The sequence below is a fragment of the Balaenoptera physalus genome (genome assembly GCF_965194825.1).
Source record: "Balaenoptera physalus genome assembly, chromosome: 16".
Lineage (NCBI taxonomy): Eukaryota > Metazoa > Chordata > Mammalia > Artiodactyla > Balaenopteridae > Balaenoptera > Balaenoptera physalus.
The window spans coordinates 77,406,769-77,433,071 of record NC_138898.1 but is presented as its reverse complement, the minus strand read 5'-3'; the positions used below and the strand labels follow the sequence as shown (position 1 = coordinate 77,433,071).

The 26,303-nt window shown below is 49.9% G+C and overlaps 1 protein-coding gene across 1 annotated transcript; it reads right to left on the bottom strand.

Moving 5' to 3' along the window:
- Positions 1-2,616: 2,616 nt before the first annotated feature.
- On the bottom strand, positions 2,617-26,303 carry ITGAX (integrin subunit alpha X). Its single transcript, XM_082431183.1, is given in 31 exon segments — positions 2,617-4,078; positions 4,080-4,154; positions 4,701-4,811; positions 5,080-5,181; positions 5,305-5,418; positions 5,621-5,704; positions 5,815-5,922; positions 6,033-6,114; positions 8,228-8,311; positions 8,402-8,481; positions 8,580-8,690; positions 11,570-11,711; positions 11,928-12,001; positions 12,090-12,221; positions 12,936-13,090; positions 13,226-13,383; positions 13,516-13,646; positions 15,840-16,049; positions 16,138-16,278; positions 16,428-16,570; positions 16,681-16,810; positions 16,976-17,049; positions 17,254-17,404; positions 17,708-17,861; positions 18,109-18,254; positions 18,386-18,516; positions 20,469-20,583; positions 20,737-20,807; positions 21,098-21,201; positions 21,697-21,799; positions 22,380-26,303. Coding segments are annotated over 31 exon segments (3,747 nt in total). The 5' UTR covers positions 22,441-26,303; the 3' UTR covers positions 2,617-3,808.

Here is a 26,303-nt window from a genome sequence, read left to right as displayed (position 1 = left end):
ACCCATCCCAGTGGGACATCCCATTGCAAATTCCAGTAGATAACACCTTTCCCGGCGTGATGGGGCTTGGTGTTCTCAGCAGCACACCATGTTGATCCAGGGCAATGTCTGTCTCTCATGACTTCCATACCTTTAAGGCACTGGGTGTCTCGGCAGGGGGTCCCCAGTCTGGCAAATGGGGCAACAGGCCCTACTGGTTGTCATCCAAACGTATTAAAGGCTAGGACAGTACTTTAGTCCACTCAGCCAAGGTGGTTTTACCTGTTAGTAATTTAATCTGCTGCTTTAATATTTCATTCTTCCTTTCTACCAACGCTGCTGCCTGCGGCTTATAGGGGAGAGGGAACCTCCATTCAGTGTCATGTTCCTTTGCCCAGTCTTGCATTTCATGACCGTTGAAATGTGACCCCCATCACTGTCTACACGATGAGGGTACCTGGCCATGGTACTCAGCTTCTCTAATCCCCTAACTGCAGCCTGGTTTTTGCAGCAACAGGTGAAAGCTTGAGTCAGACCAGATGCAGTGTCCACACAAACCAAGCCATGTTTAGAGCCCTCGCTCAGAGGGAGCCGGCCAATATACTCAGTTTGCCAATCCCTCACCAGTTGGAAACTCCAGTGGATGGCCCCAGACTCCTTTGGCAGTTGCCCTGGTTATTGTTTAGAACATACAGGACATGTTGTTACTGCATTAACCAAGTCACTGTATTTCAAGGGCAATCCAGCATCCTTGGCAATGTACCGTCCCACTCGGGCACTATAACTGAATGGTTCGTTGTTAGGGCTCATATCCGGGCTACAGTATCAGCTTCCTCGTTGCCAAGGGTGTTGGCGCCCTCTGAGCCGGGACATGGAGGACAGTGAGGACTGACTCAGGCTCTTGCAGGTAAATCCAAATGTCTTTCCACATATCCTGACCCCATAAGTGCTTATTTATGATCATCTGCCCCTCAGCTTCCCATTTTCTAAGCTGTAAGGTTAATCCCTTTAGAACAGCCCAACTGTAAGTGCAAAGCGTTAACGGCCAGAGCTCATGAGCGATCACCAGGCAAACTTCTCTGAGTTCAGCCCACTGGTAGCTGTGGTTCATTCCTGTTTCCCTCCAGATGGTGTCAGTGTTGGGCTGAACAGTGACTGCAGTCCCTGTAGACGGGTCACCCCAACCAGACCCATCTGTATACCAGGCATCAGCAGGCATCTCCCCACTCCCTCCCTACAGGCCACAGGGGCAGGATTAGGGGCAGGAGAATTTGGAGGACAGGGGGTGTCCCTCTGCTGCAGACGGGCGAGCCCTTTCGTCAACGTGAGAGTTAGCGCCATGGCAGAGGTGGGTCGGTGACACATGTTGTCAACCTGCCCCTCAGTAGGAAGGGAGATTCTTACCATGATTGCTGTTCCTTCGTGAGAGACTCCACTTGGACGAGCGTTGTGTGCACTGCTACGAGCTGGTGCTATATGCAGGTTTATTGGGTTTCTACACCCTTCTAGAACTGGGACCAAAATCCTAGGGATACTCCCTCTTGTTGTCTCTGAGGCTGTGCCGAACTCATACCTCCCAGAGTCACAGACGCATCTGACTCCAATGGTAGTCCTGCTTGGGGGATGCCTGAGCTTTAATCTGCTTCACTACTGTCTTGCCTTCTCAAAGGCGGCTTGTTGCTCCGATCCCCAGTCCCACACGTGCCCTTCCTTTATCAGGCAGTATAAGGGACGGAGGCACTGTGCAGGGTGAGGAATACAAGTCCTCCAAACCCCAAATCCTACAGACACTTGTGCTTCCTTCCCATTCTTAGGGGTTGGATAGGCTTGCACCTCATCCATCACAGCTTCTGGGACAGTGTGCCCCTTACCCCAACAAAGGACTCCCCAAAACTTTAAGGCAGTGCCTGGGCCTTGAATTTTCTGTGGGATCACCCCCCATCCTCTCCCTCACACATGTTCCAGCAAAGTCTGCAGAGTGTCCTGAGCAGAGGCAAGTCTTCCTATGTTAGTATTCTATCATCAGTGTAATGGGCCCGTTTTACTAACGTGGGGAAGGAGAACAGGAACAGGTCTCGGGCTACCATCCCGTGACATACGGTGGGGTTGTGCAGGTAGCCTTGGGGAGCACTTGAAAAGTTCACTGTTGCCCCTCCCACATGAAGGCAAATTGATCTTGAGACTCAGTGGCCAGGGGTCTACTGGACCTCTTGGGTGAAGGCCTTTTATATGCCTTTATGTACTCTGTGGGTTCCTGTTACTTGCAGCCAAAAGCAATCTTCTGTGGAGACATTAACCTCACTGCTGGTTCTGTAAGCTTCTTGGAAATTATGTGACTTGCACATGCTTTTGCTATCAAAGCAACTTTGATTTATGCCACTGGAGTTTTTCTGTCTTCTCTGTCTTCAATGATAAAATTAATTGATTTTAGATGGGAAAGTGATATGTTGCAGTCATTCTAAGAAACCTCTGTTGCTTTATGTGAGAGGTCATTATACTTTGTTTGAAAATGACACAAAAGCTTTGATAGTTTCATGGTACGATTTGACAAAGTTTCATAATGGACAGCAGCCTAGGAACAAACAGATACCTGACCCAATAAAATCCAATTTTCAGATGGTATATTTTCTAGATAGATTTTAATTTTTTGGCTCATAATCACTCATCCCAGCATTCATGCATCCCTATACTCAATGTGCACTAGAAACTCGTTCAGTACTGATTTTGATGACATTATTCTAAGTTGCAGCAATTACGTTTTATTTATTTAATCACAACTTTTATGCTTCAATGAATAATTTTTGAGCCATCGATCCTTTTTTTTTTTGATTTGGAGATATAATACAATTAGATAGCAATCCTGAAAAAATGCAAATATAATGAAGGGAAGCAATAAGACATGAAGGAAAATTATGTAAAAATAGCACCCATCGCCTGCATGTTAGACAAGAGCCCCCTGCAGTCCTTGGAGTCCAGGGACAAGCTTTAGGAACACGATTATTAAGAATATAGCAGGATTTCTGTGAAAGTCACCAGGTTCAAATGTGTGAGATGCGTGGGTTTAAAACTGTTTCTTGCTTTTTTTTTTCCTCTAAAACATAGCACTTAGGAGACCATTGGAGACCGCCAGAGGTTCATGGAGCACCTTTTGAGAAATAATACTCTAAAGCCCAATCCTCATAAAGTCTAAATGGAGCCCGGCTTGAGGCAATTTCATCATAATTGGTCCTTCTGAGTTCCCAAAGCTTCCAAATCCTAAAGGGTTTTGGACCCTATGATGGATGGGGGAGATAGTTTTGGGACAGAAGGGGATACAGTTGACCATGTCACCTCAAGTCACATGGTTAACTGCCTCCCCTTCTGCTTTTCTAACTAAAACATCCACGTGGCCCAGGCACGTTGGTTGTGGCAGCAGTGGGATCTCTCCAGGGCAGGGAATGGCCTGCTGTGTGTTGACTCCCAGGTCAGCACCAGGCACCACTTTGAGCGTTATGCTGAGATGGGTGGCATAATAATAAGAATGACCTTATTGGGGGCAGCACGTCTCTGACAGAGGACTTCAAAGTGCTCTCCAATCACTAACCATATGCAGACAATGTTCCATTCAATACATCCCAGGGTTTGTAAGAAACATCTGTGTATTGGTTCACAAGCTGAAGAGTTCAGAAGTTACACTGCGAGTAAAGGGAAGCCACTGAAGATGGATGAGGATGAGAGCCTGGTTCAGAACTGTATTTTAGGAAGACCATCGGTAGTTAGTGGATGAAGGGAGACTGGAGCCTGAGGCCATTGTCCATCTATTTCTAGGTAGAAATTCCAAGTCAAGTCCTCAGGAGAGGCATGTCAGGGATCCTGTCCTGGGATTTCCAGTTGGAGCCTGGACAAGACCAGTGGCCCTTCCCAGGCTAGGTGCTTTGTGCAAACACACTGCATCCTCCCAAAGAGAGAAAGCAGCCTGACGCCAGCCTCCCTCAGATGGAATGTTCTTCCCCATCAGGCCTGACTTGGGTGAAAGTAAGAAGGCCAGGGAACCTCTCAGGGGAGAGCAGGTCCAAAGGAGAGCAGAAGGTAGTTTCTTACTGGGCAACTTGGGGGTCTCCTGTCCCATTTTCTGGAGCAGTCTGTCCATTTGCTCCCTCCATCATTTCCTTGTACTGACGTTTGAAGAAGCCAACCTGTTGGGGAGGAAGGAGAAGAAAATCAGGAAGTCCAGTGGAAGAGAGGAAAAGAGATGATGGGGAGGGGGAGCAATCACCATTTCTGGAACCCCACTATGTTCCAGCACTGCACTAGGAACTTTATATAAATTGTGTCATTTAGACTTTGCCACAGTTCTGTGAGCTGGGTAGAACCACCTTCAGAATGAGAAACTGAGACCGAGCATGGACCAAGCACATGCCAATTGTCAAGGAAAGAATCAGTGGTGGTGTCAACATCAAATCCAAGGCTGTGCTCTCATGTTCTAATTTGTGTTTAAGGGAAACATGTAAAGAGGTGGAGAAGAGTGAAAAAGAAATGGAGACAGATTAGAGGAGGCTTGAGAATCAGATAGAAGGACATGGGGTCAACTGGGGACTGGTTATGTCACAGGTGGGAAGGGATCTCTCACATGCAGTGACTTAGGAAGAATGTGTGCCTGACTCCATGGTGAGTCTTTCTTACACTGTAGAAAGTGTGGGACCAAATGCTGGTGGTGTCAGGAGTGGGATGAAAACACTCACCTTGTACAGTATGGCTGTGATGAGAGCCAGCAGCAGCAGTCCTCCCACAGAGCTGCCCACAATAATGGGGGTGGGGTTATAGACCTCATACTTCTCCAGCACCAGCTCCATCTGGAGTGGAGATGACCCCATCAGAAAGTATCAGGACTCTTGCTACCCCAGACTCCTCCCAGGTCCCCTTTAACTCTCTCCCCTTCTTCATCAGGCTCTGATCCAAGAGGTGAGATACAGAAGGATTCATGGGCTAAGGGACAATTGTCCTGCCCAGGGACCTCCATCCTTCCTCTCTCCAGGCTTGCAAGCCCCCCACTCAGCATCACAGATTTAGCATCAGGAGCTCTCTGACCAGCCTGGTCACTGCCTACCACACGGTCACTACCTGGGCTCTCAGAAATGCCTCCTGTCCTGGAAGCTGGGAATACACGGATCTGTTGAACGTGATCTCAGCTACACTCACAACCAACACCTTCTTCTGCAGTGTCTGCAAAAGAGAAGGGGGAAGGCTGGGAAATAGCTCTGGGGAGGGCTTGGGGTTAGAGAAACGCCCTGGCTTTCGGTGGGCACAGACACATCAGGCCCCACCTGAGTCTGGGAGGGGACACACCTGGCTGACCCAGCCGAAGCTGAGATTGCCTTTCAGGATGAAGTCAAGTTCCTCCTGGACGCCGAAGGAGCGGATGTCACAGCGGAACCTCAGGCAGTCAGCAATGGAGCAGTCCTGGGGAAGAGAAGTGGCATCAGGCCAGAGAAAGGTGGGTTTGAAGGTAGAAGACAGCATTCAACTGTCTGATTTGAGGGGAGCAGCCCATCTGAGCTCAAGCAGGCTGTTCAGCAGACATCCATCTAATGTAACATGCATTCCTGAATTAAATTCCTCTGAAGTGTGGCTTCCAGTGGAGGACAGCCCAGGGCCCTCTCACCAGGACAGGCTTCTTCTGAAAGTGGGTCAGGAAGTCGGACTCTGTGGGCACTGTTCTCTCTGAAGAGCACTGAATGGATGGGGTCTAGGAAAAGGCACAGGGAGAAAGCATGTGATGGGGTCATCAGGGATTCATGAGGACCAAGGAGTCCAGGTAGAGGGCATTAGTGGAGAAGCCATACAGTCTTTGGGTACCTGAGGGTGGAGGACATCCACATCCTTCCACACGGCCAACTGGTTCAGCTTCACGGGCACTGAGAAGTCAATGCTGACAGGCAGGTCCCTCTGCCCCAGGTTGTTCACCTGCACGGGGGACAGTGAGGGCAAAGGTCATGCCGAGCCCCACATCCCTCCCGAATCTCTGGCTCCTGGGCCCCTGCCCCAGCCCACGCTCCTGAGTCACCGCCACATGCCTGGTATCTGTGCTGAGTCCCGCTGCTTTCCTCCTCCTCCTTGGAGGCCGAGAAGTTGAGGTACTTGGTGGATTGTTCATGGCTGAGGGGAGAGGAGGCACGGGCGGATGGGGAGTTCCGTTAGGGCCTCCTGAGGAGGCTGTGGCTGGGAGCATGGCAGGACAGGTCGTCAGAGGCCCCTGGGGGGGTCTGGAACGAGGTCTGTGGCTGACTTGGGGTAATGGGAGGGTTTAGGGAGCAGGGCTGGGCTTCAAGCTGGCTGCAAGGTTCTTGCAGAGGCTGCCCACAGAGGAGACCGCCAAGGCGGCTGGGCCGGGGGTGCAGCAAAGGGGACTGAGAGCTCTGACCCGGGGGGAGCGGGGGCCAGGGCCTGTCCTCTCTGCGCCTGGGTTTTCCTTCCAGGCCTTCATGGACACGGAGGAAGCCGGATGGGCAGGTAGGACACAACAAAGGTTTAGGGAGACTCAGGCGGATGCTGTTGGCAAATGTCTACTGGACCTGCCCCTTCTGGTCTCCCAGAGGCCTTTCCTGGGGCCCTTCTCTCCTGTTTCCTCAGCTTTTCTTTCTTTCTTTTTTCTTTTTTTTCTTTTTTTGCTTGTGGGAATCTTATTTCCCCGACCAGGGATTGAGCCCGCACCCTCGACAATGAAAGTGCAGTGTCCTAACCACTGGACCGTCGGGGAATTCCCTCCTCAGCTTTTCTAGGCCTGAGGTTTGGAGGTGAGGGTGGGCCCAACACAGACTCTTCCCTGGGTCTCAGTGTAACAACACCTTGAGGCTGCCTAGGCCCCCTCTGGAGACCCAGTGGCCAGCCTGGCCCCTCGCTGGGTGGCTGCTCTCACTTCTGCCCCACGCCCCTGCCCCACTCTACTCTTTGCATACCTGCCCTTTACCTTTACCATTCAAATTCTAACCCCCACTCCGACTCCAAAGTCTCATCCCTCCTCTGTGAGGGGCTCAAACACCTCAGCCTTGTCCTGGGGGCCCCTCGGAGTGCCCCCACCCACAGAGTCACAACTGCAGAATACAAGTGTAGAGTCACACACACCTAGGCATGGCATGTCCTGCTTGTGGGTCCCCTGCAAGCAGGCGTGATAACCCCAGTGCTCACACCAGCAAGCAAGCTCCGAGCTGGCACCTGCCTGGGCTGCTGAGAGCCCCCAGTGTGCAGGTGTGAAGGAGAGTGTGAAGCCCTGGGCAGAAGGAGGTAATCCAAGGAGGCCCGCGGGCAGAACTAGCAGGGCAAGGTACCCAGGCTAAGCCATGTGGGCCTGTTTCACACCACGAGTGTGTGGATCTCACAAAGACAGGGGCTTATGTCTGGTGTTGATTACACATAATAGGGGCTCAATAAATCTTTGTTGAATGACAAATGAATTTATGGAAAGTAACCACAGCACTGTGCCTGGAACATAGCAGATGCTAGGAAGGCATTTGTTGAAGGAAGGTATCTGCTCAAGCCCTTGGCTTGACTCCTTAGTGTCAAACACCGTGTGTACCCCTCCTTGGGCAGCATTTAAGCCCTTTTCCTTTCATCCAGCTTTTCCCTGATCCCCAGTCTCTGCAGCCAGCAGGTCATTTCCCCCTGTCCTTCCCAAAGGAGACTGGGAAAAGGAGCAGGGGTGGTTCTAAAAGCCCTGCAGAGTGTAAATCTGTTCCTTGCGATGAGGAATCATCCTGCCCAGATGCCAAGGCTTAAGCCCAATGCCATGGACACTTCAATGTTTAGCTGAAGCCTCCCCTGACAGGAGACCCTAGCGTCCCCTCGTCCCCTTGAAAACTCAGGTAGCCTCGGGATACAGAACCACAGGGAGGCCCCTGATGAGATTCTTCCTTGAATCAGGATGACCTTGCTCCCCAATAAGGCTGTAAGAACCTTGAAAACAGGGTCACATGTCATACGTCTTAGGGAACCCGGGACAATCTTGAGGCTTTTAAGAAAGGCTTCTGAGAACTGTAGCCTCTGTTAAATGCAGGATGTAATGATAATAATATCACAATTACTATTATCATCAATAACCCACAATAAGCACTCGATGATTGATTAGTAAGTGCTGCTAGCAGTGTCATCTACCGATTGAGAGGGTGGTGATAAAACTTAACTATCACAGATGTTCAGCTGCTGCAGAGAGTGAGAATTCCCCGAGCCCCACAGAGTGACGGAGGAGGAGCCCTTTGAGGTCGTGGTGTGGCACCTGCTGATCACGGTGTAGACAGCGTACTTCACCGGGAGCTCCAGCCGGAAGGTGGTCTTGCTCGTCTTGGGGGTGTTATTCTCACTGGAAAATGAGGATGATCCCAGCTGGCAAGTTCCCCAGAGGAGGAGGCTGAGCGGGAGGGAGCACTGCCCTGGGCCTGGCCCAGCTCACCTGCTCACATGGGCTGCAAGAAGCAGCCGGTCTCCCAGCATGGCCGTGGGGGAGACGTCAAAGGTTGCCATGAAGGTCATCTGAGGAAGAGGTAGGAATGGGGTGGGGGTAGGTCACCGAGGAGTAGGACGGGGGCGGGGGGCAGGGGAGTCGGGGGGGGGGCAGAAGCAAGGCTCACCTGGGCGCCCTCACGGAAGATTAAGTGGTTGATTGTACAGCGGGTGCTGAGGGTGCCCTGGCTCCTGGTGGGGGCACCGTCACAGGTCAGGCGCAGGGAACGTGACTGAAGCTGGTTTTAAGGAAGCACAGATGAACCAAGGCCAGTGAGCATTTGTTAGTGTTCCAACGAGACTCCATAAAGTACTGACAGTTTCCTGGAATCTACCTTAAGGTTATGTTTCTTAAAAAAAAATCTTTAAACACTATCTGATCAAACTTCTTCCTAATGTAGAAATCCCAGATTTATTAGCATTTCTTCCTTTTTTTAAAAAAATATCTTTATTGGAGTATAATTGCTTTCCTTCCTTTTTATTTATGGTTCTTTTTAAAAGGTTGTACTGTGAAAATTTCAAGTATACTCAAAAGTGGAGAGACTAGGTAAATCTACTCCATGTCCCCATCACGCAGCTTAAATTACCAACATTTTTCTACTCTTGTTTTATTCAGCTGTTCTCCACTCTTTTTTTTTTTTCCTGATTAATTTAAAGCACATTCCTAACATCACATACTTTCATCTTGAAAGACTTCAGTGTGTATCACCAACAGACAAGGGTATTTTTTAACATAAGACAAGACTCAACAAATCATACTCAACAAAAGCTGATCCCTAAGATCAGCTAATATCCAGGTCATGTTCTGTCTTCCTAGATGGTCTCCAAAAAGGTTACATTACAGTTCATTTTTAAATGCAATATCCAACAAAAGTCCACACATGGCATCTGGTTGATGTGTCTAGAAGTACCTCCAGTGATAGGGTGTTCACCCCTCACACAGCTGGAGTTTGCCATTCCTAGTGTATTTCTTCATGCATTGATCAAAATATGCTCCCATTGGGAAGACTAGCTTAAGAGAGACATGGGAGACCAACCAAACATAATGTGTGGACCTAGTTTAGATGTTGGTTCAAATAAACCAGTTAAAAAATATTTTTGAGACAATTAAGGAAATTTGATTATGATCTAAATACCAAGGAATCATTCATTTCATTGGGTGTGATAATGGCTATGGGGTCATGTAAGATGTCCCTACTGTCCATAACAGTGAAATAAGAAGGTGTGTGATGACAGGATGTCTGGGATTGGTTTTAAAATATTTGAGCAAAGGGAAAAGAAAAAACAAACAGGTGACATAAATGTGGTAAAATGTTGATCATTGTAGAATCTGGGCGATAATTTTGGGGGAGGTTTGTTGAACTACTCTCTTCTTTTGTAAATGTTTAACATAATTTTTCATAATAAAATTTTTGTTAAAAATCTGTTTCTCTTTGACTCCCTGTGGTCCTAGTTCTGTCCTCTAGAAGAGGGATTGCCATATGACAGCCCAGCACCAACTTTTATAAATAAAGTTTTATTGGCACACAGTAAATTCATACACATATTGTCAATGGTTGACATGCTCATTCATACACATATTGTCAATGGCTGCTTTTACCTTACATCAGCAGAGTTGAGAAGATGTGAAGACACTCTGTGGCCCACAAAGCTGAAATATTTACTATCTAGCCCTTTATAGATAAAGTATGCCAAGCTCTGATCTAGAGTAACCAATAAATCCAACTCCTTCTTCTACAGAGCAGTATTTTATTTTATTTTACTTACTTTTTAATTTTATTTTATTTTATTTTATATTTCCATGCTGCACAGCTTGAGGGATCTTAGTTTCCCAACCAGGGATTGAGTCCGGGCCATGGCAGGGAGAGCACCGAGTCCTAACCACTGGACCACCAGGGAATTCCCCAGAACAGCGTTTTAAAGTATTTGAAGGCCGAATCATCAAAAAATCTACAAACAATAAATGCTGGAGAGGGTGTGGAGAAAAGGGAACCCTCTTGCACCTTTGGTGGGCTGTTGCACAGCCACTATGGAGAACAGTATGGAGGTTCCTTAAAAAACTAAAAATAGAACTACCATACGACCTAGCAATCCCACTACTGGGCATATACCCTGAGAAAACCATAATTCAAAAAGAGTCATGTACCACAATGTTCATTGCAGCTCTATTTACAATAGCCAGGACATGGAAGCAACCTAAGTGTCCACTGACAGATGAATGGATAAAGAAGATGTGGCACATATATACAATGGAATATTACTCAGCCATAAAAAGAAACAAAATTGAGTTATTTGTAGTGAGGTGGATGGACCTAGAGTCTGTCATACAGAGTGAAGTAAGTCAGAAAGAGAAAAACAAATACTGTATGCTAACACATATATATGGAATCTAAAAAAACAAAAAGTGGTTATGAAGAACCTAGAGGCAGGACAGGAATAAAGACGCAGACGTAGAGAATGGACTTGAGGACACAGAGAGGGGGAAGGGTAAGCTGGGACGAAGTGAGAGAGTGGCATGGACTTATATATATATTACCAACTTTAAAATAGATAGCTAGTGGGAAGCAGCTGCATAGCACAGGGAGATCAGCTCGGTGCTTTGTGACCACCTAGAGGGGTGGGATAGGGACGGTGGGAGGGAGACTCAAGAGGGAGGAGATATGGGGATATATGTATATGTATAACTGATTCACTTTGTTATAAAGCAGAAACTAACACTCATTGTAAAGCAATTATACTCCAATAAAGATGCTAAAAAAATAAAATAAAATAAAGTATTTGAAGGCCGAGATATGTTTTCCTTTAAAAGAGGAATATTGATACGATGTGGAATACAAAGAAATGTAAGCCAGGGTCCTTACTCTCTTCACATTAGCAGCCTCCTGGGAACTCATTCCTGACGGTCATTCTTAAAATGCCAAGCCCAGAGTTGAACACAGAATGAGCCAATGCATGCCCCAGCCAACACAACCACATCCATCCAACCACGATCAGCCCAGCCCTCTTGGCTTACAAGAGGCTGCTAAACAATGGAAGCCCTGCTTGAGCCTTGAACCCAACACAGGAGTCTCTGCTGATCCCCCGCCATCAGCCTTTCCTTCCCCAGAGAGGACAATACCTGGCCCCCTGCCACACGTCGATAAGATAGCCCCAGCGGGTAGAAGAAGGTGATTGTGGTTCCATAGGAGTCCTCGCCATCATTCCACACTCTCACTTCCAAGTTCAGCTCCAGGTTACTCCCCACAATCAGGGTCTTCAAGCTGGGTGTTGGGGTAGAGGGGAGGAGGTGATTCTGTGACTGAGGCTGGAAATGGTGTGGGGATGAAACACAGAGTAGGAAAGCGGGGGAGAGATGGGGACAGGATGTCTGGGTCCAGAGCACTGGGTAGAGATGTTAGGGAGAGCCAGGGGCGGAGTTCCAGGTTCCAGGAAGGGGGCTGGGGGACCAGGGGAGGTCTGAGGGGCTGGACGCTCACCCTGAGACCCCAAAGGAGATGCCAAGGTCGTCCTGGCAGACGTGATCGGCACCACAGTTCTTCTCAAAGGGGAGCTGAGAGCGAAGGGAAAGCAGGGTTTTCCCCAAGATCTGGAGTCCACACCCTCCACCCTCCCTGGAAGAGCCCAGCACCAGGACTCACAGAGGTCATGAAGTATCTCTGGGCATCCACTGCCAGCATAGGCTGGAGGTTTCCAAAGCCAGAGACAGGCTTGCCCACTAGGGAGAAGTTGAGACGCAAGATGATGGGGGTCACCGAGTCCTCCACACAGGCCTGGAGAATGGACATTGGAGGGAGCAGTTGGCTGAGAAACGCACAGTCGCAGCCACTAGCTGGGTCCAGTCTCCTCATCCGTAAAATGGAGTAACAGTGGTACCTACCCATCCCCCATAAATGCTCATCCATAGGATCTTGCGTGCAGAACCCCTGCTGTGGTTGTCCTTGGTCTTGAACATCCTTCCCGCAGCCTCCCACAGACTCACTCACTCTACTCAGGGTCTCCCCAAACTGCTCCCGGTGACCCCCCCGACACCCTCTCCGTTCTCTCCCCGGCTTTATCTCTCTTCATAGCCTTCATCACTACCTGACATCTATTATTTAGGAATCTGATCACTTTTGATCTTCCCCCAGAGCTCCCCCTGGGCATGATTGTTTTGTCCACTGCGGGGTCCCTGGTGACAAGGACAGGGCCTGTCTCAGAGGAGGAGTTGGATAAAAGAATCCCATCCCCACTGCCCCATGGCTCTCTGAAGCAGCTGCACTCTTTTTCCTGAAATCCAGCCGTGTAGCCTCTGGCAGATGGAGCCAACCTCATCCATCCATTCACTCACTCACTCCACCAACATGTGTCAAGTACCTCAAGTACCTCCTGCATTCCGTGTGCCATGCTGGGCGGAGCGAGGACCAGAACACACTCGTTCTTTCCCTGCCCAGCCCCCTGCCAGCCTCAGAATTGCCTCTATTCCCAGGACTCTGAGGCCCCCTCACCGGCAGGAGCAACCTCACAGGCTCGCAGTGCTGTGTCAGCCCCAGGTCTCGAACACGAGTCAGATTCCGAGTCCTTGTCTCCTCGAAGACAGCACGAGGACTCAGGCGGCCAGGGTCAAGGGTTAGGTCAAAGGTCACAATGCTTTGGAGGTTAGCTGTAGGGGAAAGCGGGGGATAGAAAAGGCTGAGAGAGTGAGGAACTTCCCAGCTGGGCAAGGTAGGAGACAGGAGTCCCGGGCTTGGAGACTCCCAGGGTCAGGGCATCCTGAGTCAGAGGGGAATTAACTCACCCAGTCGGTTCTTGGGACTTTGAGAAACACGAAGGCAGACAATGGCCTCACCCAGAGACTGGGCAAAGGCCAGCTGCTGGTGGCACTCATACACAGACCTGGTGATCTCTGGAGGTGTGATGCGGATGTTTGCCCACACCCTAAGCACAGGTCTGGTCCTGCGGGCAGAACACTGAGCTGAGGACAGGCCCTTGGTCCTGGGAGGACAACCTGGGAGGGCAGGTAGGGAGGCTGGTGTCCTAGGCAGACCCAGGACCACCCGGGGAGTGTCTGGGGAAGGCTGTTCTCACCTGAGCAGCAGCGCGTGCCCCCAGGCCCCCACAGCCAAGTCCACCAGTCCATCCATGGTGAGGTCCTGACCCCCGCTCAGCGACTGCCCAAAATACTGGAGGCTGGGGGAGAACTGGGCGCCTGTGATCCGCTGGCCAGAGAGGGAGAGACAAGTCAGGTTAGGGGGTGATGGAAACAAGTTGAACAGAAGAACGAGAGGAGCAGGGAGCTGGGGGTATGGGAGACAGAACGAAGGAGTGAGCAGTAAAAAGACATCTCCAAGAAGTGCCTAAAGAGAGAGGTGGGCATGGGAAAATGGTGACTAGAGACAAGGGAAGATTTCTAGGACATAAATGAAGAAGTGGAGATGGAAAGACTGGCCTGGTGACCTGAGTTTTGTTCACTCACTCAGCTAGTTAGTCTTGGGTTCTGATTTTGGCTCCTTCACTTATGAGCCATGGGACCTTAGGCCAGGAGTCAGTCTTTCTGTGCCTCAGTTTCCTTATCCCTCAGCTGGGATAATAACACCTCAGAGAATTAAATGAATTAATTCATGGAGTTCTTAGAACCACACCTGACGTATGGTCACTAGTCAGTAACTTACTATTATGAGTATCAGGGCTCCAGCCCTACCCACCACATTGCAGATGGTGCCAAGGCCATAGGGCCTTTAAGAGGCCAATTCCAGACTTGAAATCAGACTCTCTGACCTCATGCCCAAGACCCCTTTTTGCTCTCCATAGCCATCCCGTCTCTTCAGAAGGCAAGGTGGGACCAGGTCGGGATGGGGAGGGGCTGCACCCATATGCAGATTCTACGCTCCTGGACCACCTGCCCTGTGGGTCCCTCCCCTTTTATTTCCATGGCTCCTGTAACGACCAGTCCCTTTAAGAATATGCCCTTTAAATCTCTGGGCATTGATGGGACTGGCAGACATTGAGAGTAGTAATAATAAAATGAAAGAGAAATTTACCAATTACCAAGGAAGAGGGGGTAGAAATAGTACAAACACAGCCAGACAGCCTTGTGCACAGGAGAACTGATCTCACCACCATGTCATCCCCACGTCCCTCATTTTCCTCTACACCCCAGCCCCTGACAACCACTAATCTACTTTCTGTCTTTATGGATTTACCTATTCTGGACATTTCATGTAAATAGAATCATACAATATGTGGTCCTTTGGGTCTGGCTTCTTTCACTTAGCATAATGTTTTCAAGGTTCATCCATGTTGTAGCATGTGTCAGTGTTTCGTTCCTTTCATGGTTGAATAATATTCCATTGTATGGGTATACCACATTTTATTTATCTGTTCCATCAGTTGATGGGCATTTGGGTTATTTCCACCTTTTGGTTATTATAAATAATGTTAATATAAACAATCACGTATAACCTTTTTGGTGTGGTCATGTTTTTAATTCTCTTGGGTGGATCTGCCAGGTCATAGAGTAACTCTGTGCTTAACATTTTGAGGAGTTGTTTTCCAAAGTAGCTGCATCATTTTACATTCCCACCAGCAGTGGATGAGAGTACCAGGTATTCCACACCCTCACCAACACTTGTCATCTGTCTGTCTGATTCTAGCCATCCTAGTGGATGTGAAGTGGTTTTGATTTCCTGATGACTGGTAACTAATGATGTTGAACATCTTTTCATGTGCGTATTCGTCCTTTGTATATCATCTTTGAAGAAAAGTCTTTTCAGATCCTTTCCTTATTTTTTAGTTGGGGCTTCCTTAACTTTTGCCAGGGGAAGTAGCCCTCCCTTCTCAGGGAACCCTGCCCCCTTGGGTGAAAGGCTCCTGCCTATGGGCATTTGGCAGGATTACTGATGGCAGGAGAGAATAAAGTCATGGCATCCAAGGAGATGAAGGGGTGAGTGGACAGGCAGACTGAGGCCACCAGAACTAAACTGACTGGCAAAGGAAGTCTCCAAGAGACGGAGCATTGGGTTAGAGTCAGGAGGTTGGAACCTCCCTCATCATCATTCTCGATCCACTATAAACCTTGGACAAGTCAAGGCACTTATCTTCTCCATGCCCCAGAATTCATCTCTAAAATGCGTTTGCTAATGCCTGGCCTATGTACAGTGTAAAACTGCTGGGGGACTAAAAGGCTTGGGTGGAGAACCCACTCAAGTATCAAGTCACCATGCAAAGCAGGGACTGTATCAATGTTTCCATTTCTCAAATTCCACAGATTTTGCTTGCTGTCCACTAGGTGCTCAGTGCTGGACAAAAGAGATAAGATAAGGGAAAAAAGGATTTTCCAGGCAGCAGTGTCAAAGACAGGGAAAAGCCTGGAGGAGGTTGCTGTGGCAACTGCGACAGTGCCGGGGCCTCACCTGGCTGTGGGCGGGGCTGATGCCCAGTCCCAAGGTTCCGTGAAACAGGTAGACAGCACCCCGGTTCTCCTGCTCTCCCGGGGCCCCGATGGCCACGTCCGTCAGCCTGTCCCCATTCACATCCCCCAGCACCGTCAGAGCTGCCCCAAAGCGGCCCCAGAGGTGGCCTTGCTCCCCTCGCAGGACAGCACCACACTGCCACTTAGCCCTCTGCAGAACAAAAACAGTGTCAGGGCTCAACCCAGGCGACCCCTCCACACCCAGACCCCACCCAGCCCGGGTCTCATCAGCCACTCACCGCTTGAGGCAAGGGGCACACAGACACCTGCCCCCCCCGGCTCTGCTCATAGTAATGGGGGGCCCCGATGAGGACCAGGTCGGAGCTGCCATCTCTGTCCACGTCCACGGAGCTGAGGGAGGCCCCGAAGTAGGAGCCGATCTGGAGGGCAGAGCGTGGAGTCATCCTGCCTACCCCTGCACCCGCTCTGGGCCAGGTCCCGCCTCTCCCCAGATACCAGCCCTTCCCTGCTGGGCCCCGCACCCCCTTCCTCTCCCTCTCTACCCTGGAGACCCTCCTCCACACCCAACCTGGGTCCCTGTGACTTCAGCCTTCGGCCTCCATTGCCCGGACACCTGGGTGAAGATGACAACCTTCCCGGTGTGCTGATGGCGGGGGGCCCCCAGGACCAGGCTGTGTACCCCCTTCCAAATGGCCAGCTCTGTGGAGTAACCTGAGGGGACCGGGCCTCAGCACAGAGGCTTCCACTCCCCACCCCCGGGCCCCTGCCCTTCCCAGGCAGCCCGTCTCCCACCCGGCCCTCCGACCACAGCCTTGCCTCACCCAGGTAAGAGTCCCTCATGTCCGCGTGCTCCTGAGACATGTTGATGAAGGTGGGGCTCCTATTTGGGAGGTACAGGAAGGCACCTCCAGACCAGCTGAAGCTCCCCACAGCCCCCAGAACTGGTCCATCCTGGGAGGAAAGGATTCCAGAGCAGGTGGGAAGAAGAAGAAGACAGCCTATTCCAAAACAATGCCTGCCGATGGTTCCGCCCACTCGCCTGATACCCACTCTTGCCTTCCCTCCTCCCATCTCTGCTTCACCCTACATCAGTGGCCTGAAAGGGGCCCCACTCACAGGCATGAACACAGCACTGAAGCCCTCCTGGGACATCTCCAGTTCGAAGGAACTGCTGCTTATGGTCTGCGTACCTGGGGAAAGGCATGACATCTAGGATTCATGGGGAAAGATAGGCTTTGCCAGGTTCAAGAAGGATCTCAGCTTTGAGAGGATCACATGTTGGAGACCAGGACCCAAAGGGAGAGACTGGCCCATGACATAGGGGTCCAGGGTCTAGAAGGAAAAACATTTATGGTTGAGGGCTTCTGAAGTGAGTAGTTCCATCTCTGACTTACCCTCAATGGCAAAGATCTTCTCTTTCAGTTGGTTTTGAATGTCTCTCAAAGCATCAAAGTTCTCCACTTTAAATATATGTTCATGGGAGGGCTTCGATGCGATGTCCTTTAATTCTTGCCAGGAATGTATATTTTGAAAAGCCAGTCCCACCTGTTCCCAGCAAAGACCAATTCAGTGAAAATAATCATAACTATAATATGCCTGCTGGATGCTGGGATCCTCCATAACCCTGCAAGGTTAATATTATTACACCCAGTGTACAGGCAAGAAAAATGAGGCCCAGACAGCCTCAGCAAGGAGCTTAGGGAAAGGATGAGGAGACCCCAGGCTGGAACCCAGAGTTTTCATCCTGAAGTAGAAGCTGAGAGAGCTGGGGTTTCTGTCCTTGAAAGGGAAGGTGGCTTAAGAGGACGAGAGGGGAGGAAGCAGTGGGAGGGCATCCCCACATCCTACCCCAATTGCATAGCGGATGATGCCAGCAGCCTCAGCACTGGGAATGACATCCTTGTAATCCAGAGGGTCACCTTCTTTCTGCCCGTCAGTGATGACGATGAGGATTTTGGAGGCATCTTTTCGGGCCCCATATAAGGCACTGAACAGCTGTTCTCTGTCAGAGAAGATGAGGGTCCAGAGGTCAGTGAACAGAGCTGCTGCTTAGCCTCTGATGCCTTTGTGAGAACAAGGAGATGCCGCTTCCTCTGTGATGCCCCCGTCCCACACAGAGGCCCCTGGTTTGGTGGGGAGACCACAGGCTGAACTCCAGTACCCATCTCTCCCTTCCTCTTGGAGACAGATGCGGCCCAAAGGAAGACCCAGGTGCTCTGGGGGAAGACCTGGGAGGAGTCAGGACTCACGTGACCCTCCTGATGGCTGTGGCCGTGTACGTGTACCCACTCAGCTTCTGTACGGAGTTCAGCAGGCTTAGTGGGTTTGAGCTGGCTGCGAAGGCTTTGAAAGTGAAGTGCACCTGGAACTTGTGGGAGAACTGCACCAGGGAGAACTGGGAGAACCACACAGGGCTGGGGGCCGGGCCAAGGCACCAGAACCCTGGGGTTCCTCCCACAAGCTTCCCCCGGGGAGGGGAGGGCGAGGGGGCGGCTGCGCCCTTGCCTTCCCTCCCCGGAGACACACCTGGGAGCTGGGACGCTGGAACTGCCTCATCATAGCCTTCACGAAGTTCAGCATTTTGGCAAAATTGGTGGCGGAGATGCTGCCTGAACCATCGATCAGGAAGGCAATGTCCTGCTCCTGCCTCGGGCACTCTGGAGAAGGAGGTGGCACCAGTCCCCCGAGGGACACTCCCAAAGCCCAGGCCTCCTGGCCACGAGAACCCACCCTCCCAGGGGCTGCCCTAATTCCTGCCGGGAGCAGGGCCCTTTGGTCTCCTGAAGTCTCTAAAGAGGACACATCTGTGATTCAGCTGCTCACACCTGGTTGATAAAAAAGTAACAATTCCTCCAATCCAGATGGTGAGAGGCTGGGGGCCCCTCCTTCTTCCTCGGCTGTCCGTGCCCCGCCTCCTGACCCTACCGCACCTTCTCCCCCAACATGCCCACCATCCAGCACTAAAAGGACCTTGCTCCAGCCCCTGGCCCGGGTATACCCCCAGCTGGTCAGCGCCAAACTGTACTTTTGTTAAATATTTTTAATGTCATCCCTGGCAACAGCGGCACACTGGTCCTGTGCTGTCCTCAGCTGCAATCTGGACCCCACTCTCCTCAGAGTAAGCGAAGAATATGTCCTCAGAAGCGGAAGCTCTCCTGGCTTGGCCTGCTCAGGGAGATTCCTATCTAGCTCCCAGCTGCCCCCTTCTGCCCCCAAGGCTTCCCATCAGACAGAGGGGTGTCCTGATGGTAGCCCAGGCACCTGTGGATGAATCTAGAACCTAGGAGGTGCTGGGAGGGGCACCCCATTCAGGGCCCCAGACGTCAGTCTCCCCAACGGCTTGAGTGTGAATGTGAAACCAGGGAGGGGCCTCGGCCTGCCCCAGGGGGGTCTGAAAAGCTCACTGTTCCACCTCTTCATCCCCCTTCCCTGTCAGCACCAAGGAAGCTGGGCCCTGTGCCTCAACATGCGCGCGCACACACACACACATACATATACACACATGCACATATACACATACACTACACACACACACATAACACAACACACACATATACATGTATACGTACATCACACTCATACACATACATGTACATACACACATACACATATACACATACACTACACACACACACATAACACAACACACACATATACATATATACGTACATCACACACTCATACACATACATGTACATACACACATGCACATATACACATACACTACACACACACACAACACACACATATACATATATACGTACATCACACACTCATACACATACACGTACATACACACATACACATATACACATACACTACACACACACACATAACACAACACACACATATACATGTATACGTACATCACACACTCATACACATACACGTACATACACACATACACATATACACATACACTACACACACACACATAACACAACACACACATATACATGTATACGTACATCACACACTCATACACATACACGTACATACACACATACACATATACACATACACTACACACACACACATAACACAACACACACATATACATGTATACGTACATCACACACTCATACACATACACGTACATACGCACATACACATATACTCATCCACACACGTGCATACACACCACTCAGACTGTCTGCACCCACATCACCTCCCCCAGCCTGCTGCGTGAACTAATTGGCTGTGCTGCAGGGTGCATTGTGTGAAAAGAAACGCCCTTCACTCTAAAAGTTCTTGCAGCTGGCATTAATTGAGCCCTCACCACATGCCAGGCACTGTGCTAAACCCTGGCCGAGGATCATTGTACGTTACTCTCAGTGTTGGGTGTGATATTATCCCACAGGCAGATGAAGAAACTGAAGCTCAGAGAGGGAAAGGTCCTAGGAAAGGTCCTGTGGTGGGACAGTGATGGGGCAGGTGTAAAAGCAGGCGATGACCCCTCCAGCCCATGTTTGGAACCACAATACCATCCAGTAAATTTTTTTTCTGCATCCCTCTTTTTTATCCACTTTGGGGTGTCTCTGGCTCCACTGCAAACCCGAGTCAGATGTGTATAGGTACCTCGAAGGACTCAGTGGCCCCAAACACTCACCCTGCAGGGCAGCCGGGATCCTCTGGGCCTGCCAGGACGGGGAGGCCAGCAGGAAGCAAAACCCGGTCAAGTGCATGTTCTCCCTGCAGGCATGGTGCACGGTGGGGCCACAGGCCTGTGGACAGAGGGGCCTGGTGGGAGGGGTTGCCCCTGCTTCTGTCCCACCCTCCCATCCCAGCACCTTCACCCTTCACGAGACCCCCAGCACCAGCAGCCCCAGGTCCCCACTCTTTCCCTCAGGATGCTCCCGTGACCCAGGGCAACTCACCAGCAGCCGAAAGGGGCTGGTGGTGGCCACCATGGACAGGCCCAGGGACATGTTCACAGCCTCTGGAGGCACTGAAGGTACAGATGTGTGCATGGTCACCCTCAGGACAGAGGAAGCAGGGAGCACCTCACCTCTGGGAGATTAGGGGGTCTGACAGGTGAAGGGGGCTCTCAGGTCTTGATGGAGTTAAGGGGGTGCAGGGGTGCGTTGGGAGGGGAGACTCTGTGTGGGTCAGGGAGCCTGTCTGAGGGTAAGGGTCTGCAGACAGAGCTGAAGCCAGGAAGTGGGTCTCCTGTGCTCTCCACAGGCCCCCAGAGCACAGGAGCCTGGACCTGGGTCTCAGCCGGGGGCAGTGACTCACCCGGCAGGAGGATGGGTTCACACTTGCCCATGCTGTAGTCGCACTGGTAGAGGCCGCCCGTTTGATCGGCAGCCTTTATCTCCTGGGGGGCTCCAACCACCACCCTGGGGGGAGAAAAGAACACGGCCACTAAGAGTGTGGATGCCAGAGCCAGACTGCCACTTGAACAGTTTGTTTCCCCTCTCTGAGACTCAATTTCCTCATCTGTAAAGTGGAGGTTAATAACAATTTAAATTCCGCACGGGAGAGATTTTTGTCTCTTTTATGCTCTGGTGTATGCCTGGCTTCTGAGACATTTAGTAATAGTTGCTCAATAAACATTTGTTGAGTGATGGCTTCCTACATCATAAGGTTGCTGTGAGGATGCAATCAGTGCCCACAAAAGGGTGCCTGGCACTTCGTAATTGCTTAAGAAATAAATAAAGTTAGCTGGGGTCCTCGAGATGGCAAGATGGCCCTTCTTTCAGTCCAACTCTTCATAGCCTTGGCGGGAATTGCCATGGCAGACAGAGGAGAGTTTGTGAATAAAGAGAGGGATGTGGGGAGGGACAGGGGAGGAGTAGATGAGAGCCAAAGGCCAGACACCACACAGTCCTCACCAGTTGGCATACTGGACCACGCTGTATCCAAACCCAGCGCTGTTCACATGGAAGGTTGTTGGCTGGTCTATGTCCAAGTTGAAGCAGAAAGAGGAAGCCAGGGCTGGGGAGGAGGGTGAGGAGACACACTTTGGTGAAGGGTCTCTCTTCTGCTCCATCTCCCTGGCCCCCAGCCCCCTCCCCCACTGTCCCCTCCAGGCGCAATGCCCCAGCATCTCCTGGTCTTCTGGACCCTCAGGCTCAGCCCTGCTTCTCTCCTTCAGATGGTCCAGAGATAGCTGTTCACCCACTGGTCTGCTAGCAAGTTTCAGTTCTTCATTTCCACAGAGCAACGCCCAAGCTCTAAAGGCGCTCCTTCCCCACCCCTCCCCCTGGGCTCCTATGAGGAAGAATCCAGGGAAACTTGGGGCCAAATGGATGCAGTGGACAGAGTATAAGATTGACTCGTTCTGCCTACTTGAAAAACTTTTGGATTGTCCAGGCAACTGGCCTCTCTTCCAGCATCTCTTGAACTTCCCTAAAATTGGTTCAGTATCCTCTCAACCTCCACAAACTCCAGATCCCAAACCCGGTATAACTCCAGATCCCTCCCCTAATGTCTGAGTCCAAAGCATGCATTCCCATCTCTCTCCCTACCTGGACCCCCATCCCCTCCTCCCCCTTCGTCGTGACTCTCAGCTTACCCATCAACAGGAGGAGGAAAATCCTGGTCCTGGTCATGACTGGAAGGTCAGACATGGACATCGGAGCGTCTGAGCCACCAGGGAAACAGCTGGACCAAGGTGCCAAGAAAGCAAGTAAACAGAGAGGGGCACAGGAGGCTGGAGGTAGGGAGGGAAGTTGTCAGCATGACTCAGAAGTGGAGGGCGGAGAATGCAACTAAAATAAGAAGAGAAAGGGGCCAGGCAGCCCACACACTCTGCGTCCAGAGATGACATGACTTGCTTCTCTTTGTCTCCCCACCCTAGGCTTGGGTGGATGCAAATCTCCTGCCCTGCCCTACCTCTCCACATTCCCTCATTGTACTGGCAAAAGTTTCCCCTTGACCTTGAAACTTCAGTTAACCTGGGGAGGGGAAAGGGTAGCTGCCAAGGTGGGGTCAGGGCCCTAAGAGAAACTCTGGTAGGAACCCTCCTTTTTGGACCTGGAATCCTCTGGGCCCAGGATTCAAGCAGCTGGACCCTAGGAGGGGGTACAGAGTGGGTATTTGCTCATTTGTTTATCATTTATTCAACAAGTCTAATTTGAGTCAGATTATGCAAGTGCTCTGTTAGCAGAGGGAGAAAACACAAGTCACAAGGCTCCAGCCCTGGGGTCAGTGGAGAAGAAAAATATGTAAACAGCAAGACATTGCTGTGAGAGGAGAAGGTACCCATCGGTCACAAGGTATCTTACCCAGTTTGGAAGCATGTGGATTTCCAGGAAGGCTTCACCGAAGAGGTGACACTTGATCTGAGTCTTGAAGGCAACTGACTGGAGGGGAGTGTATTTCAGAAGGGTTGGCCAACTGTGGAAGAGGCATGAGACAGGAGGGCCTCTTAGGAAATCAGTGATAGAAACCAGACAGTGGGAGGTAGGAAGTGACAAGAGATGAGGTCAGTGGGGGAGAAGGGAAGGGGAAGCAGGCCCTAGGCCCAGAAAGCCCCCTTAAGGCCTGCTGATTTTATCTCGAGGACAGAGGGAAGCATAGAAGCAAATTATGAAGACTGAGATCTTCAATTTTATGTTTCAGAAAGCTGGAAAGAGGAGAAGTGTAGGGCACAGTTTCTTTGGGAGCTAGCTGGAGACAGATCATTCAGGAGGGAGGTGATGGGGGCCTGTGGGTGAGCTGGTGGCCATGGGGATGAACTGAAGGCTAACTTGTCCCTAAGGCGTGGACAGTGGTGATGGTCCCTGAGCTGGAGGGTACTGGAGGAGGGACGGGTGGTGGGCTAGGGCAACTTTGGTGTTGAGGAAACCAAAACATGGTGTTTAAGAGTTTGGGCTCATAAAAAAGAACGAAATAATGTCATCTGCAGCAACATGGATGGACCTGAAGTAAGTCAGATGGAGAAAAACAAATATTATATGATATCGCTTATATGTGGAATCTAAAAAAATGGTACAAATGAACTTATTCATAAAACAGAAATAGAGTCACAGATATAGAAAACAAACTAATGGTTACCATGGGGGAAAGCGGGGTGGGGAGGGATAAATTCAGGGATTGGGATTGACATATACACACTATATATATAAAATAGATAACTAATAAGGGCCTATTGTATAGCACAGGGAACTCTTCTCAATACTCTGTAATGACCTATATGGGAAAAGAATTTTAAAGAGTGGATATATGTATATGTATAACTGATTCACTTTTCTGTACAGAAACTAACACAACATTGTAAATCAACTATACTCCACTAAAAATTTTTAAAAATAATAAAAATAAATTTAATTTAATTTAAAAAAAAGGTGTTTGGGCTCTTTCATTGAAAACGACTGCTCCCAGGGAGGGAGATGTGGAGGGAAAGGATAAGGGCCTGCTATTTTTCATAGCAAAACTTGTAAAATAATTTGACTGTGCCTATGTATAACTTTGATAAAAATACAAACTTTAAAAAATAAAAATTTTAAAAGTTAAAAAAAAAAAGTGGGCTCTTCCGACCTCTCTATGCTTGTTTCCTCCTCTGCAAAATGGGGTGATAATAAAAATGCACACCTCCTATTGTTGCTGGGACAGTTGAGTTTGTAAGTGTGAAAATGCTCGAAAGAATATTTAAGAGCTTTTATTACTGACTATTATCCTTACTATGCTATGATGATTACTGTGTTAGGTAAGTGCGTTTCCCAAGGGGGGAAACCTCCACATCCTGAAGGGTGTGCAGAGCTGGATCTCAGGAGAAAAGTCTGGGCTGGAGATGAGTTCTGAAACCATCGGCAGAAGTGCTGGATGAGATCCTGATGGGAGTGTGAAGAGGAAGGAGATAAATGGGCCTGGGCTGGGTCCCAAGGAAACGCCAATGATGGCCACAGAATAGGGGCTCAAGAAGGTGGGGAAAGAAAGTGTCCGCAAAGAAGGAGAGAGAAGGGCACAGTGCAAAGGCAGCATGGAGAGAAGGAGCGTGAACAGCATCACAGGCTGCGGTCAAGTGACACTGAGTGAAGTAAGAAATGAGGAAGTCTCTGGATCTGGCTACAGAGGCTGTTGGTGACCCTGGAGTGGGCTGTGCCAGGACAGTGAGGGAGGGGGAGGGGACAGGGACGGGAGTAGCAATGTCACCCGGAGGGGAACAGCCCTGAGGAGACCTCAGACACAACATGGCTGGAGAAAGGCCCTGGAATTCTTGGCGATGAAGAAAATTTGAGAGAGGGAGAGAGCGAGGGTGCAGGGGTTCAATTCCAAGAGGAAATGGTGACAGAAAAACCCAATAAAGAGAAAGGAGAAGTGGCCCAGATGCTGGAGAGGATAAAAGACAACCAGAAATGATTTAAACCAGAAGAAGTCTGGGAGACGCAGGGTTGGTGTTGTGGACAGGTTGAGAGACCACCAGCCTTCGAAGGACCTTGAACCTGGCCTTTCCTTCGCTCTCTTTTCTTAGACTTGGGTTCCACCCTGGATGAGTGAGGATGGACAAGATAAGAACCCTGGACCAGTAAGACTCCATCTCTCCTCTCAAGCTGCCCAACATACTTCCATGATGCTTCAGAGAAAAGCCAAGGTAAGGCACCTTGCCTTTGGCAAGGATAACTTGGATCGTAAAAGTGTAGAACAGGATGGGTTCTTAATTCAGCGCACTCATTTTACAGATGAGGACAGTGAGGCTCCAGCCAAGACCTTAGGGTGTCTAAAACTCACAGCCCTATTTCAGTGAATCATGACTTTGACATTTCCAGAAAAAGACGGCGATTGAAGGGGATGATATAAGCAAGGAAGGGGTGGACACCCCAGTTACTCATCTTCTCAGCTCAGTGGGATCATGAGTCAGTCACATCCAGCTTTTTTTTTTTTGAATTTTTGAATTTTATTTTATTTTTATACAGCAGGTCCTTATTAGTCATCAATTTTATATACATCAGTGTATACATGTCAATCCCAATTGCCCAATTCATCACACCACCACCACCACCACCACCGCCCCCCGCCCCCGCCGCTTTCCCCCCTTGGTGTCCATATGTTTGTTCTCTACATCTGTGTCTCAATTTCTGCCCTGCAAACCGGTTCATCTGTACCATTTTTCTAGGTTCCACATACACGCGTTAATATACGATATCTGTTTTTCTCTTTCTGACTTACTTCACTCTGTATGACAGTCTCTAGATCCATCCACGTCTCTACAAATGACCCAATTTCGTTCCTTTTTATGGCTGAGTAATATTCTATTGTATATATGTACCACACCTTCTTTATCCATTCGCCTGTTGATGGGCATTTAGGTTGCTTCCATGACCTGGCTGTTGTAAATAGTGCTGCAATGAACATTGGGGTGCATGTGTCTTTTTGAATTATGGTTTTCTCTGGGTATATGCCCTGTAGTGGGATTGCTGGGTCATATGGTAATTCTATTTTTAGTTTTTTAAGGAACCTCTATACTGTCTCCATAGTGGCTGTATCAATTTATATT